Genomic DNA, 14,514 nt, shown 5'->3' on the forward strand with positions numbered 1-14,514 from the left:
ACTATCTTATGTTGATTGCAAACTCGCTAGTCATGTGCATTAGGTTCTTAAAAGAAACTTTTGAATATTTTAGCCACATTGTATTGATAAACAAAACAGCCAAAGTATTAGCATGGCCACTTTGTAACATTAGATAAAAGGTTATCCCTTCATCACATAAGACAAAGAAGCAATTTTACATTTCTACTTTTTACAAAACTGGTTAAATTGTAAAACCTGTGAGTGTATCCTCTGGAGCTGAACTGGCTGACACTATAACATAAAAGATTGATACTCAATCCATAAAAAGTTTACAGTTGTCTAGGATTGGTGCCCCTGTCTAGTTTTGTAGGACATGGTCTGTATCAGTGTCTAAGAACAACATAATCTGGCACAGACTAATCTGTGCAAAGTGTTTAAAAAAAATGTTAACAAAAAACATTTTATAAGAAATAACAGATTATTTTGAAAAGTAAGTATATTTAACATGCATATATTATTCTCCTGTTCCTTCTTTAAATGAGTTCAACAACTTTGCACCTGGACTGAAAATACATGGGCAAGTGAGTATTGCTTCCCGGTTTCAAGTATGTGCTGCAAATATTTTATATCCCATATACAGTATTGAATGGTAATTGCACATGATCATCACTCTCGAATGATGTTGGGCTGGAAGTCTGGGCGCACAGCCTTGGCCAGTTCCTCTGCATACATCTCATAGCGTCCTGTCATCTGCAAACACATGAACAAATATTAAACCTCTGACGTGTTTATCTGCTAGTGATCTAAAAACTGCAAATATAATCATCCTCTGAAAGTGTGATTGTTGCATTAAATATATGTAGTGATATATAATTGTAGTGAAGACCAACAGTAACTGTGCTTTCGAAAAAAAAATCTGTATTAACTATTATTACTAGAAATTGCAGGCTCCAAAAAGCAAAGAATGATAGTTGTTTTTTTGGAATTCCAACACTAACTGCACTAAGGGAAAAATAGTTGGCGTGTCACAAAAATAAAAAAATGAAGTGTGCTGTGAATTGTCTCACCTTGAAGTTCCACTTGTCACCGGTCTGTCGGCACAGATTAAGATCCAGCTCTGCCACCAGCAGGCCATCATTTACTCTGTTTAATCCAGGGGAACGACTTCCGTCAGGAGCAGACACATAGCTGGAGCCATAAAAATGGCCTAAGTCATGATGAGCTAAAGAAAGGTAAGTCAATAATAAGGATCCTGGTTTTACTCATATGGCACTTGAATAACAAACACACACTCTAGAACAGTAAATATCCTATTCACTTGTTTTCTAAAATAAGAATATGTACTAAATTAAACACTTCTTTATTGATTGGAAGAGTGCTCAGTACAATCTTAAAAATTACGGATCAACCAGGCTTCAATCAAGAAAATGTTTAAAGGACCACTAAGGACAGTATAATTCTCCCTGCAGAATATTATGTTATTAAATAAGCTTCTTGCAAAACATTATTCAATTTGTATAACATATTGGAATAAGCAAAATACCCCAAGCATCTTACTAGCTCTCTAATATGCTTAATATGTTTTATTGAAACAGGGTAAGCAAGAAGAGAAAATAGATGCTTATAAATACAAATTACAAGATATTGACGAAAAAATTAGCAAATCGTATTCAGTTAGTTAAAAAGTTTAAATTAGTAAGGACCAAACAGGTTTTATAAAAGATCTTCACAAGAAAATATAAAAAAAAAGTCCTCATAGTAATACAGATGAATAAAGGGAGTCTACATAGGAAATTAACATTGAAGACCCAGAATTAATTTTAATAGATGCATAAAAAGTGTTTGATAAATTAATATCGGATCATTTAATTAATGTTTTAGAAAGAACTAACATAGGAGATACATTTATAAACAGGATTAAAGTTTTATATAAAACACTAACAGGAAGAATTATAATAAATGGAGAAATCTCCAATTTAATATATCTATATAAGGGAACAAGACAAGGCTGCCCTTTTGTCACCTCTATTGTATAACCTAGCAATAGAGCCTTTAGCAATATGAATTAGAAAATAAAAATACAGGGTATAAATACATCAGGTACAAATCTACATTTAGCATTAAATGCTGATGACCCGGTACTTATATATATATATATATATATATATATATATATATATATATATATATATATATATATATATATATATATATATATATATATATATAACCAGAAGGGAACCTTACTAAAATAATAAAGATACTGAACAATTTTCAATCATTTGCAGGATTTAAGATCAATAAAACAAAATCAGAAATTGTATTGCTAAAAGGAAAAATAAAATAAGAAAAAATCATGGTTTTAGAGAAAAAAACAGATTATTTTAAGTATCCTGGCATTAACATTTCTATAAATCCCAGTAAATGGTACAATCTGAATATTAAAGACATATCTAAAAAATTAAAATGTTGGAAGAAATTACCAATATCACTTACAGGTAGAATAAATATAATAAAAATGATTGTTCAACCAAAAATGATTTACCCTTTACAAATGCTTGCATTAATATTGGAGGAAAGAGACATCAGGTTAAACAAAGCTATACCTTTATTTATATGGCAAGGGAAAACATCTCGAATAATTAGAAATAAAATGCAACAATATACAGTATAATGAAAGCAGGATTTGCTTTGCCTAACTTCAGTTACTATGATTGGGCTCTGGTGACAAAGTAAGTTTTAGAATGGTTCTTTTGTGATTTAGATTCTGATTTGTATAAAATGCAACAAAATCTTGTATTTCCCTGTTCGTGAACTATGTTACCACACTTAGGGCTCGATTTATCAAGCTACAGCGGACAGGGGGGTACATATGCGCCCCTATCCGCCGCAGCTCACGCTGGCAGACTGAATTCCCCATGCAAATTTAACATTGCACGCAAGCGCTATTTTGCGCTCACGTGCAATGCCCCCCGCCCGTGCACAACTAATCACGCAGGGGCAGGAGCTGTCAATCTCTCAGGTCGGATGAGACCGGGGAGATTGAAATTCTCCACCTAAGGGGTGGAGAAGTGGCTAGGAAGCAGCGGTCTAATGACTCAGTCTCAGAGAGGCAAAGAACTTGATAAATCGAGCCCTTAGAATTGAAAGAAAAGGAAATTTATGCTTACCTGATAAATTGATTTCTCTTGTTAAGTGTGTTCAGTCCACGGGTCATCCATTACTTATGGGATATATTCTCCTTCCCAACAGGAAGTTGCAAGAGGATCACCCAAGCAGAGCTGCTATATAGCTCCTCCCCTCACATGTCATATCCAGTCATTCTCTTGCAACCCTCAACAAAGAAGGAGGTCGCGAGAGGAGCTGGAGTTTTTACTTATCTATTCTTCAATCAAAAGTTTGTTATTTTAAATGGCACCGGAGTGTGCTGTTTTTCTATCTCAGGCAGTATTTGGAAGAAGAAACTGCCTGCGTTTTTTTCTATGATCTTAGCATGCGTAACTAAGATCCACTGGCTGTTCTCGACATTCTGAGGAGTGGGGTAACTTCAGAAACTGGGGATAGCATGCGGGGTCCTCCGCTAATGAGGTATGTGCAGTACTTTATTTTCTGGGAATGGAATTGACTAAGAAAATACTGCTGTTACCATATGATGTAAGTACAGCCTTAAATGCAGTAGTGGCAACTGGTATCAGGCTGATAAATGTATGCGCAGTCAAGTTATTTTCTAGGGACTAGAATTTGACTGAGAAAATACTGTTAAAACTGAAATAATACTTAAGCCTTATCTGCAGTGGTAGCGACTGGTAGCAGGCTTAGTGATAACTTTGCATGACATTGGAAAATGTTTTTTTAATAAAACGTTTACTGGCATGTTATTCGTTTTTGTGAGGTACTTTGGTGATAAATCTCTTTGGGCATGATTTTTTTCCACATGGCTAACATATTTTTCTGCATGGAAACCGTTATATCAGGGCTCCCACTGTTGTGATAGGAGTGGGAGGGACCTTGTTTTAGCGCCTTGTTGCGCAGTTAAAATTCTAGCACAGTCTTCCTGCTTCTTCATCCTTGATCCAGGACGTCTCTAGAGAGCTCAGGGGTCTGCAAAATTCATTTGTGAGGGAGGTAATCAGTCACAGCAGATCTGTGACAGTGTGCTTGACTGTGATTAAAAGCGTTAAATTTTTATCTATCTGTTTTATCCGTTTTGGCTATTGAGGGGTTAATCATCCTTTTGCTAATGGGTGCAATCCTCTGCTAATAATACACTTCTTGTTAAGAATTGTTTAATTATATCTGTATTTTTGAAGCGCTGCAGCGTTTTTTATATTGCTTGTACACTTATTGAAAGTGATTTCCAAGCTTGCTAGTTTCATTGCTAAGTCTGTTTAAACATGTCTGATTCAGAGGAAACTGTTTGTTCATCAGGTTCAAAAGCCAATGTGGAGCCCAATAGAACGATGTGTACCAATTGTATTGATATTGCTTTGAATAAAAGTCAATCTGTACCGATAAAGAAACTATCACCAGACAACGAGGGGGAAGTTATGCCGCCTAACTCTCCTCACGTGTCAGTACCTGCGTCTCCCGCTCGGGAGATGCGTAGGATTGAGACGCCAAGTACATCTAGGCCCTTACAAATCACTTTACATGATATGGCTAATGTTATGAAAGAAGTATTATATAATATGCCCGAATTAAGGGGCAAACGCGATAGCTCTGGGTTAAGGACAGAGCGCGCTGATGACACGAGAGCCATGTCTGATACTGCGTCACAATTTGCAGAACATGAGGACGGTGAGCTTCATTCTGTCGGTGACGGTTCTGATCCGGGGAGACCGGATTCAGAAATTTCAAATTTTAAATTTAAGCTTGAGAACCTCCGTGTGTTACTAGGGGAGGTATTAGCGGCTCTGAATGATTGCGACACGGTGGCAATTCCAGAGAAATTGTGTAGGTTGGATAGATACTATGCGGTACCGGTGTGTACTGACGTTTTTCCTATACCAAAAAGACTTACAGAAATTATTAGTAAGGAGTGGGATAGACCCGGTGTGCCTTTTCCCCTCCCCCGATATTTAGAAAAATGTTCCCTATAGACGCCACCACACGAGACTTATGGCAGAAGGTCCCTAAGGTGGAGGGAGCAGTTTCTACGTTAGCCAAGCGTACCACTATCCCGGTGGAGGATAGCTGTGCTTTCTCAGATCCAATGGATAAAAAATTAGAGGGTTATCTTAAGAAAATGTTTGTTCAACAGGGTTTTATATTACAGCCTCTTGCATGCATTGCGCCTGTCACGGCTGCAGCGGCATTCTGGTTTGAGTCTCTTGAAGAGTCGATTCGCACAGAGCCATTGGATGAGGCTTGAGTAAAGTTAGAACCCTTAAGCAAGCTAATGCGTTTGTTTCAGATGCCGTAGTACATCTAACCAAACTTACGGCTAAAAATTCCGGATTCGCCATAAAGGCGCGCAGAGCGCTCTGGCTTAAATCCTGGTCAGCGGATGTAACTTCCAAGTCTAAGCTACTTAACATTCCTTTCAAAGGGCAGACCTTATTCGGGCCCGGCTTGAAGGAAATTATTGCTGACATTACGGGAGGTAAGGGTCACGCCCTTCCCCAGGACAGGGCCAAACCAAAGGCTAAACAGTCTAATTTTCGTGCCTTTCGTAACTTCAAGGCAGGAGCAGCATCGACTTCCTCCGCTCCAAAACAGGAAGGAACTACTGCTCGTTACAGACAGGGTTGGAAAGGCAACCAGTCATGGAACAAGGGCAAGCAGGCCAGAAAGCCTACTCCCGCCCCTAAGACAGCATGAAGACAGGGCCCCCTATCCGGAGACGGATTTAGTGGGGGGCAGACTTTCTCTCTTCGCCCAGGCTTGGGCAAGAGATGTGCAGGATCCCTGGACGTTAAAGATTATATCTCAGGGATACCTTCTGGATTTCAAAACCTCTCCTCCACAAGGGAGGTTCCATCTTTCGAGGTTATCGACAAACCTAGTAAAGAGAGAGGCATTTCTACAATGTGTACAAGACCTCTTAATCATGGGAGTGATCCACTCAGTTCCACGATCGGAACAGGGAGAAGGATTTTACTCAAATCTATTTGTGGTTCCCAAAAAAGAGGGAACCTTCAGACCAATCTTGGACTTAAAGATCTTAAACAAATTCCTAAGGGTACCATCGTTCAAGATGGAAACCATTCGAACCATCCTACCCATGATCCAAGAGGGTCAATATATGACCACAGTGGACTTAAAGGATGCTTACCTTCATATACCGATTCACAAAGATCATTATCGGTACCTAAGGTTTGCCTTTCTAGACAGGCATTACCAGTTTGTGGCTCTTCCCTTCGGGTTAGCCACGGCCCCGAGAATTTTTACGAAGGTTCTGGGCTCACTTCTGGCGGTACTAAGACCACGAGGCATAGCGGTGGCTCCGTACCTAGACGACATTCTGATACAAGCTGTTACGGTACCAACTGTGTACCAAGGGTTAACCCCAGATGAACAATGTCCTGCATAGACAATCAGCAATTCACAACCCAGCCAGTTTCAGGTTTAAAACAGAATGACAACTTTATTTGAAGGCAGCACACAGATTTATACAGGTTTTTGACCCCCCCTCAGATGGGGGTTGAAAGAATGTTGTACATTAGATAAAAGGGAGAAGCGCCCTTGACATGATACAATAGAATTATATTACTTAAATACTTTACTTAGGCAGATAACAACTTAAACACATTTGGCTTGTCTTATCACCTAGCGTCTGTTCTCTGAGGGTGATTAAACAATGGCCTGTTTATTACTTAAATGTAATTATAGCACACAATAGCTGAGGCCAGAAAACCTGTCTTTAGAAATTAGATTCTTAAAGCTAAACACAGTTAACTCTTTCAGTCCTGACAGAAGGGTCTGTCACATAGCTCCCCCCTTGTGGAACACTCCGGCAGACCCGGCTTGACCCTTTTGCGGGTCAACCTGGGGATGACCGGACTAGGAGGTGGTAGGCATGTCAGTTTGCTGGGACAATCCATCTGTATTCCCGTTATGAGAGAGAATCCCTGTCTGTATAAATAAGGGTTCAACCTCTTCAGTGCCCCGACTAGGGCTAAACAGTCCTTCAAAATATCATCGGCTTCTTTACGTGGTTTTTGTACCTGCTCTTTATAGATATCCACAATCCCTTCATACTGACATAGGGTGCCCTTGAGTTGCTGCACCTCCCTATGAGCCAGCGTCAGCTTCTCCTCCAGTGTCACTAAGTTTGTCCTTAATGTTTCATGTTCCACTCTCAAGCTGGTGTTTTCTGCAGTCTGTCGGTGCAGCTTGTCTAGCAGAGATTCCTGTTCTAAACGTGCTTTTTCCTCTGCACTCCTCTTCTCTCCCGCTAGCACTGTTACATGATTATTTAACGTGACCATTTTATCCTCTACGTGACTCTTCTCCTTCATCAGCGCATTGTAACGTGACTCCCACATATCAATAGCGGATAGAGATTTACTGAGCTCAGCGTCCTGGGGCTTAGCAGCAGGGGGGTCAGTCTCTGCTGCACGGATCTGAGCACGGGTAGTCACAGGGTTAACATCAGCGGGACCCATGGGAGCATAGGCAGAAACAAGGGGGACCAAGGTATTTCCAAGGAGAACATCAGCTGGTAAATCCTTCATGACCCCCACATTCACAGGTCTAGCGCCCCCTCCCCAATCCAAATGCACCCTGGCAACAGGCAGGCGGAACACAGTGCCCCCTGCTACCCTCACAGCCACAGTGTCTCCTGTGTGCTGTTTCTCAGACACCAAGTTCTTTCGAAGCAAGGTCATGGTAGCACCAGTATCCCGTAGACCACTGACCTCCTTCCCATTCACTTTAACCAGTTGCCGGTTATTCCGGTGGGCAGCTTGCACGGGGTCTGCCTCATGTAGGATGCCCCAGCATTCTTGCGCCTCTACGTAGCGGGCCGCAGGCTAAGGATTACGTGGGATTCCGCTAGCGGGTCTTCTCCAGGACTGTGCTTGGTTCGCTGCGTTTAGGGGACACTCTGGTCTTTTGTGCCCTAGTTGCTTACATCCAAAGCACCGAATAGGTTGTGAGTAGCCCCGCGAATTGAACCGGGCTCTCTGAGGGTAGTTCGTGGCCGGATGCCGTGTAGTATAGCGGTGCGCTGGGGGTTGGTAACTGGCAGCTGCTGGGGTGACTGGGGGTCTGTACTCCACTCTAGCAGGGGGCTTAGTGGTAGCAGTGTCCAGTTTGCGGGCATCCGTATACTCATCTGCCAAGCGAGCTGCTTCATGCAGGGTGGAGGGTTTACGGTCCCGAACCCACTCTCGAACTCCTGCGGGTAACTTGTCGAAGCAATGTTCCAACAGGAATAGCTGCAGCACCTCTTCCCCAGATACGGCTTGGCACCCCGCTATCCAGTGAGCTGCTGTGCGGTGCACCTTACATGCCCACTCAAGGTAGGAATCTCCAGCTAATTTAACAGTGTCTCTGAACCGCCTCCGGTATGCCTCCGGTGTAACCGCATACCTGGAGAGCAGAGCCTCTTTTACAGTATTATAATCCCTGACTTCCTCATCTGGAATGGCCCGAAAAGCCTCTCTGGCCCGGCCGGATAATTTTCCAGATAATATCATGACCCAGTCCTCTGCGGGTACCTTGTGTAGTGCACATTGCCTCTCAAAATCCGCAAGGTACCCATCAATCTCTCCTTCTGTTTCCAGGAAGTTTTTAAAAGCTGCAAAATTTACTTTTCCCTTTTCCACTGGGGTTGCTGTGACTTGGGCTGCTGCAGCGCCGCTTTGGCGAAGTAGGTTGGCCTCCACAGCTGCTATGACCCGGTCGATAATTTCGGCAGATGGGTTGGGGCCATAATGTGCCAGTCTTATTTTAACCGCCCGATCAAAGCTTGCTTCTGCGGGGGTTCTGTCTGCTATGCTGGGCCCATTGGTTCCTTCTGTCCCTGGTACTCTTTCCATCTTAGTCAGTATTGTAATAATCCCCCTCTTCCTGAGGTTACTGGCTTGTGTAGTTGCTCTTCTGGGCGATAAGGATTCTCCCGTCGCTTGCCACCAATGTTACGGTACCAACTGTGTACCAAGGGTTAACCCCAGATGAACAATGTCCTGCATAGACAATCAGCAATTCACAACCCAGCCAGTTTCAGGTTTAAAACAGAATGACAACTTTATTTGAAGGCAGCACACAGATTTATACAGGTTTTTGACCCCCCCTCAGATGGGGGTTGAAAGAATGTTGTACATTAGATAAAAGGGAGAAGCGCCCTTGACATGATACAATAGAATTATATTACTTAAATACTTTACTTAGGCAGATAACAACTTAAACACATTTGGCTTGTCTTATCACCTAGCGTCTGTTCTCTGAGGGTGATTAAACAATGGCCTGTTTATTACTTAAATGTAATTATAGCACACAATAGCTGAGGCCAGAAAACCTGTCTTTAGAAATTAGATTCTTAAAGCTAAACACAGTTAACTCTTTCAGTCCTGACAGAAGGGTCTGTCACACAAGCGTCAAGTTTTCAGAATGCAAAGTCTCATACAGAGATAGTTCTAGCATTTCTGAGGTCGCATGGGTGGAAAGTGAACGTGGAAAAGAGTTCTCTGTTACCACTCACAAGGGTTCCTTTTCTAGGGACTCTTATAGATTCTGTAGAGATGAAGATTTACCTGACGGAGTCCAGGTTATCAAAGATTCTCAATGCTTGCCGTGTCCTTCATTCCGCTCCAAGCCCATCAGTAGCTCAGTGCATGGAGGTAATCGGCTTAATGGTCGCGGCAATGGACATAGTGCCATTTGCGCGCCTGCATCTCAGACCGCTGCAACTATGCATGCTCAGTCAATGGAACGGGGATTACTCAGATCTGTCCCCTTTGCTAAATCTGGACCAGGAGACCAGAGATTCTCTTCTCTGGTGGTTGTCACCGGTTCATCTGTCCAAAGGAATGACCTTTCGCAGGCCAGATTGGACGATTGTAACAACGGATGCCAGCCTTCTAGGCTGGGGAGCAGTCTGGAATTCCCTGAAGGCTCAGGGATCGTGGACTCAGGAGGAGAAACTCCTTCCAATAAACATTCTAGAATTAAGAGCAATATTCAATGCTCTTCTAGCTTGGCCTCAGTTAGCAAAACTGAGGTTCATCAGATTTCAGTCGGACAATATCACGACTGTGGCTTACATCAATCATCAAGGGGGAACCAGGAGTTCCCTAGCGATGTTGGAAGTCTCGAAGATAATTCGCTGGGCAGAGTCTCACTCTTGCCACCTGTCAGCGATTTACATCCCGGGCGTAGAGAACTGGGAGGCGGATTTCCTAAGTCGCCAGACTTTTCATCCGGGAGAGTGGGAACTTCACCCGGAGGTATTTGCTCAACTGATTCGTCGTTGGGGCAAACCGGATCTGGATCTCATGGCATCTCGCCAGAACGCGAAGCTTCCTTGTTACGGATCCAGGTCCAGGGACCCGGGAGCGGTGCTGGTAGATGCATTAGCAGCCCCTTGGGTTTTCAACATAGCTTATGTGTTTCCATCATTTCCGTTGCTACCTCGACTGATTGCCAGGATCAAACAGGAGAAGGCATTGGTAATTCTGATAGCGCCTGCGTGGCCACGCAGGACCTGGTATGCAGACCTAGTGGACATGTCGTCCTGTCCACCATGGTCTCTTCCTCTGAGGCAGGACCTTCTAATTCAGGGTCCTTTCAACCATCCAAACCTAATTTCTCTGAGGCTGACTGCCTGGAAATTGAACGCTTGATTCTATCAAAGCGTGGGTTTTCGGATTCGGTTATTGATACATTAATACAGGCTCGGAAACCTGTGACCAGAAAAATTTACCATAAGATATGGCGTAAATATTTATATTGGTGCGAATCCAAGAGTTACTCATGGAGTAAGGTTAGGATTCCTAGGATATTGGCTTTTCTACAAGAGGGTTTAGAAAAGGGTTTATCCGCTAGTTCGCTAAAGGGACAGATTTCAGCTCTGTCTATTCTTTTACACAAACGTCTGGCAGAGAATCCAGACGTCCAGGCCTTTTGTCAGGCTTTGGCTAGAATTAAGACTGTGTTTAAAGCTGTTGCTCCTCCGTGGAGCTTAAACTTGGTTCTTAAAGTTCTTCAGGGTGTTCCGTTTGAACCCCTTCATTCCATTGATATTAAGCTTTTATCTTGGAAAGTTTTGTTTTTGATGGCTATTTCCTCGGCTCGAAGAGTCTCTGAGTTATCTGCCTTACATTGTGATTCTCCTTATCTGATCTTTCATTCAGACAAGGTAGTACTGCGTACTAAACCTGGGTTTTTGCCTAAGGTTGTTTCTAACAGGAATATCAATCAAGAGATTGTTGTTCCATCATTATGTCCTAATCCTTCTTCTAAGAAGGAACGTCTTTTGCATAATCTGGACGTGGTCCGTGCTCTGAAGTTCTACTTACAGGCAACTAAAGATTTTAGACAAACTTCTTCTCTGTTTGTCGTTTACTCTGGACAGAGGAGAGGTCAAAAGGCTTCGGCTACCTCTCTCTCTTTTTGGCTTCGTAGCATAATACGTTTAGCCTGTGAGACTGCTGGACAGCAGCCTCCTGAAAGAATTACAGCTCATTCCACCTGGGCCTTTAAGAATGAGGCCTCTGTTGAACAGATTTGCAAGGCTGCAACTTGGTCTTCACTTCATACTTTTTCCAAATTTTACAAATTTGACACTTTCGCTTCTTCGGAGGCTGGTTTTGGGAGAAAGGTTCTACAGGCAGTGGTTCCTTCTGTTTAATGTTCCTGCCTTGTCCCTCCCATCATCCGTGTACTTAGCTTTGGTATGGGTATCCCATAAGTAATGGATGACCCGTGGACTGAACACACTTAACAAGAGAAAACATAATTTATGCTTACCTGATAAATTTATTTCTCTTGTAGTGTGTTCAGTCCACGGCCCGCCCTGTCTTTTTAAGGCAGGTTCTAAATTTTAAAATTATAACTCCAGTCACCACTCCACCTTATAGTTTCTCCTTTCTCGTCTTGTTTCGGTCGAATGACTGGATATGACATGTGAGGGGAGGAGCTATATAGCAGCTCTGCTTGGGTGATCCTCTTGCAACTTCCTGTTGGGAAGGAGAATATATCCCATAAGTAATGGATGACCCGTGGACTGAACACACTACAAGAGAAATAAATGTATCAGGTAAGCATAAATTATGTTTTCTTCTACGATACGATGAGTCCACGGATTCATCCTTACTTGTGGGATATTATCCTCCTGCTAACAGGAAGTGGCAAAGAGCACCACAGCAGAGCTGTATATATAGCTCCTCCTTTCTCTCCACCCCCAGTCATTCGACCAAAGGTATAGGAAGAGAAAAGAAAAGCTAAAAGGTGCAGAGGTGAATGAAGTTTTGAAAAAATATAATCTGTCTAAAAAAACAGGGAGGGCCATGGACTCGTATCGTAGAAGAAATCAATTTATCAGGTAAGCATAAATTTCCTTTACTTCTACTAGATACGACGAGTCCATGAATTCATCCTTACTTGTGGGATACAATACCAAAGCAACAGGACACGGATGAACGGGAGGGACAAGACAGATACCTAAACGGAAGGCACCACTGCTTGAAGAACTTTTCTCCCAAAAACAGCCTCAGAAGAAGCAAAAGTATCAAATTTGTAAAATTTGGAAAAAGTATGAAGGGAGGACCAAGTCACAGCCTTACAAATCTGTTCAACAGAAGCATCGTTTTTAAAAGCCCATGTGGAAGCCACAGCTCTAGTAGAATGAGCCGTAATCCTTTCAGGAGGCTGCTGTCCAGCAGTCTCATATGCCAGGCGGATGATGCTTTTCAGCCAAAAAGAAAGAGAGGTAGCCATAGCTTTTTGACCTCTACGCTTTCCAGAATAAACAACGAATAGAGAAGATGTTCGACGGAAATCCTTGGTCGCTTGTAAGTAAAACTTCAAGGCACGAACGACATCAAAGTTATGTAACAGACGCTCCTTCTTAGAAGAAGGATTAGGACACAAAGGAGGAACAACAATTTCCTGATTAATATTCTTATTTGAAACAACCTTAGGAAGGAATCCAGGTTTAGTACGTAAAACCACCTTATCAGAATTGAAAATAAGATAAGGTGAATAACATTGTCACGCAGAAAGCTCAGAAACTCTTCGAGCAGAAAAGATAGCAACTAAAAACAAAACTTTCCAAGATAAAAGCTTAATAACTATGGAATGCATGGGTTCAAACGGAACCCCTTGAAGAACATTAAGAACTAAATTAAAACTCCATGGCGGAGCAATAGGTTTAAATACAGGCTTGATTCTGATTAAAACCTGACAAAAAGACTGAACGTCTGGGACATCCACCAGACGCTTATGTAGTAGAATTGACAAAGCAGAAATTTGTCCCTTTAAGGAACTAGCTGATAACCTCTTCTCCAATCCTTCTTGGAGAAAGGACAAAATCCTAGGAATCCTAACCCTACTCCATGAGTAGCCCTTGGATTCGCACCAATAAAGATATTTACACCATATCTTATGGTAAATCTTTCTAGTGACAGGCTTGCGAGCCTGAATCAAAGTATCAATGACCGACTCAGAGAATCCCCGCTTAGATAAGATAAGATCAAGCGTTCAATCTCCAGGCAGTCAGCTGCAGAGAATTTAGATTTGGATGTTGGAACGGACCTTGAATGAGAAGGTCCTGTCTCAAAGGAAGTTTCCACGGTGGCAGAGAGGACATGTCCACTAGATCCGCATACCAAGTCCTGCGTGGCCATGCAGGCGCTATTAGGATTACCGAAGCTCTCTCCTGTTTGATTCTTGCAATCACACGAATCAGGAGAGGAAATGGTGGAAACACATAAACCAGGTTGAACAACCAAGGTACTGCTAGAGCATGTATCAGTACAGCTTGGGGATCCCTTGACCTGGACCCGTAACTAGGAAGTTTGGCATTCTGGCGAGATGCCATCAGATCCAATTCCGGTGTGCCCCATTGACGAATCAATGATGCAAACACCTCCGGATGGAGTTCCCACTCCCCCGGATGAAAAGTCTGACAACTTAGAAAATCCGCTTCCCAGTTCTCTACTCCTGGGATATAGATTGCTGATAGATGGCAAGAGTGAGCCTCCGCCCATCGGATTATCATTGAAACCTCTATCATCACTAGAGAACTCCTTGTTCCCCCTTGATGATTGATGTATGCTACTGTTGTGATATTGTCAGACTGGAATCTTATGAATTTGGCCAAAGCCAACTGAGGCCACACCTGAAGTGCGATGAATATTGCTCTCAGTTCCAGAATATTGATTGGTAGGAGAGACTCCTCCTGAGTCCAAACACCCTGAGCCTTCAGGGAATTCCAGACTGCACCCCAGCCCAAGAGGCTGGCGTCCGTCGTCACTATTACCCATGCTGGCCTGCGGAAGCACATTCCCTGGGACAGATGATCCTGTGACAACCACCAAAGAAGAGAGTCTCTGGTCTCTTGATCCAGATCTATCTGAGGAGATAAATTTGCATAATCCCCATTCAACT

General features: G+C 42.7%; 1 protein-coding gene across 1 annotated transcript in view; it reads right to left on the reverse strand.

Moving 5' to 3' along the window:
- Nucleotides 1–439: 439 nt before the first annotated feature.
- Nucleotides 440–14,514, reverse strand: part of UPB1 (beta-ureidopropionase 1) — a 74,485-nt gene continuing 60,410 nt past the window's right edge. Inside the window, exons 9-10 of the mRNA XM_053701989.1 lie at nucleotides 1,029–1,183; nucleotides 440–711 (exon numbers count right to left, since the gene is read on the reverse strand). Coding sequence (XP_053557964.1) covers nucleotides 628–711; nucleotides 1,029–1,183 — 239 coding nt within the window. The 3' untranslated portion in view covers nucleotides 440–627. The remainder of the gene's footprint in view (nucleotides 712–1,028; nucleotides 1,184–14,514) is intronic.

Source organism: Bombina bombina, chromosome 2, assembly GCF_027579735.1.
Source record: "Bombina bombina isolate aBomBom1 chromosome 2, aBomBom1.pri, whole genome shotgun sequence".
Lineage (NCBI taxonomy): Eukaryota > Metazoa > Chordata > Amphibia > Anura > Bombinatoridae > Bombina > Bombina bombina.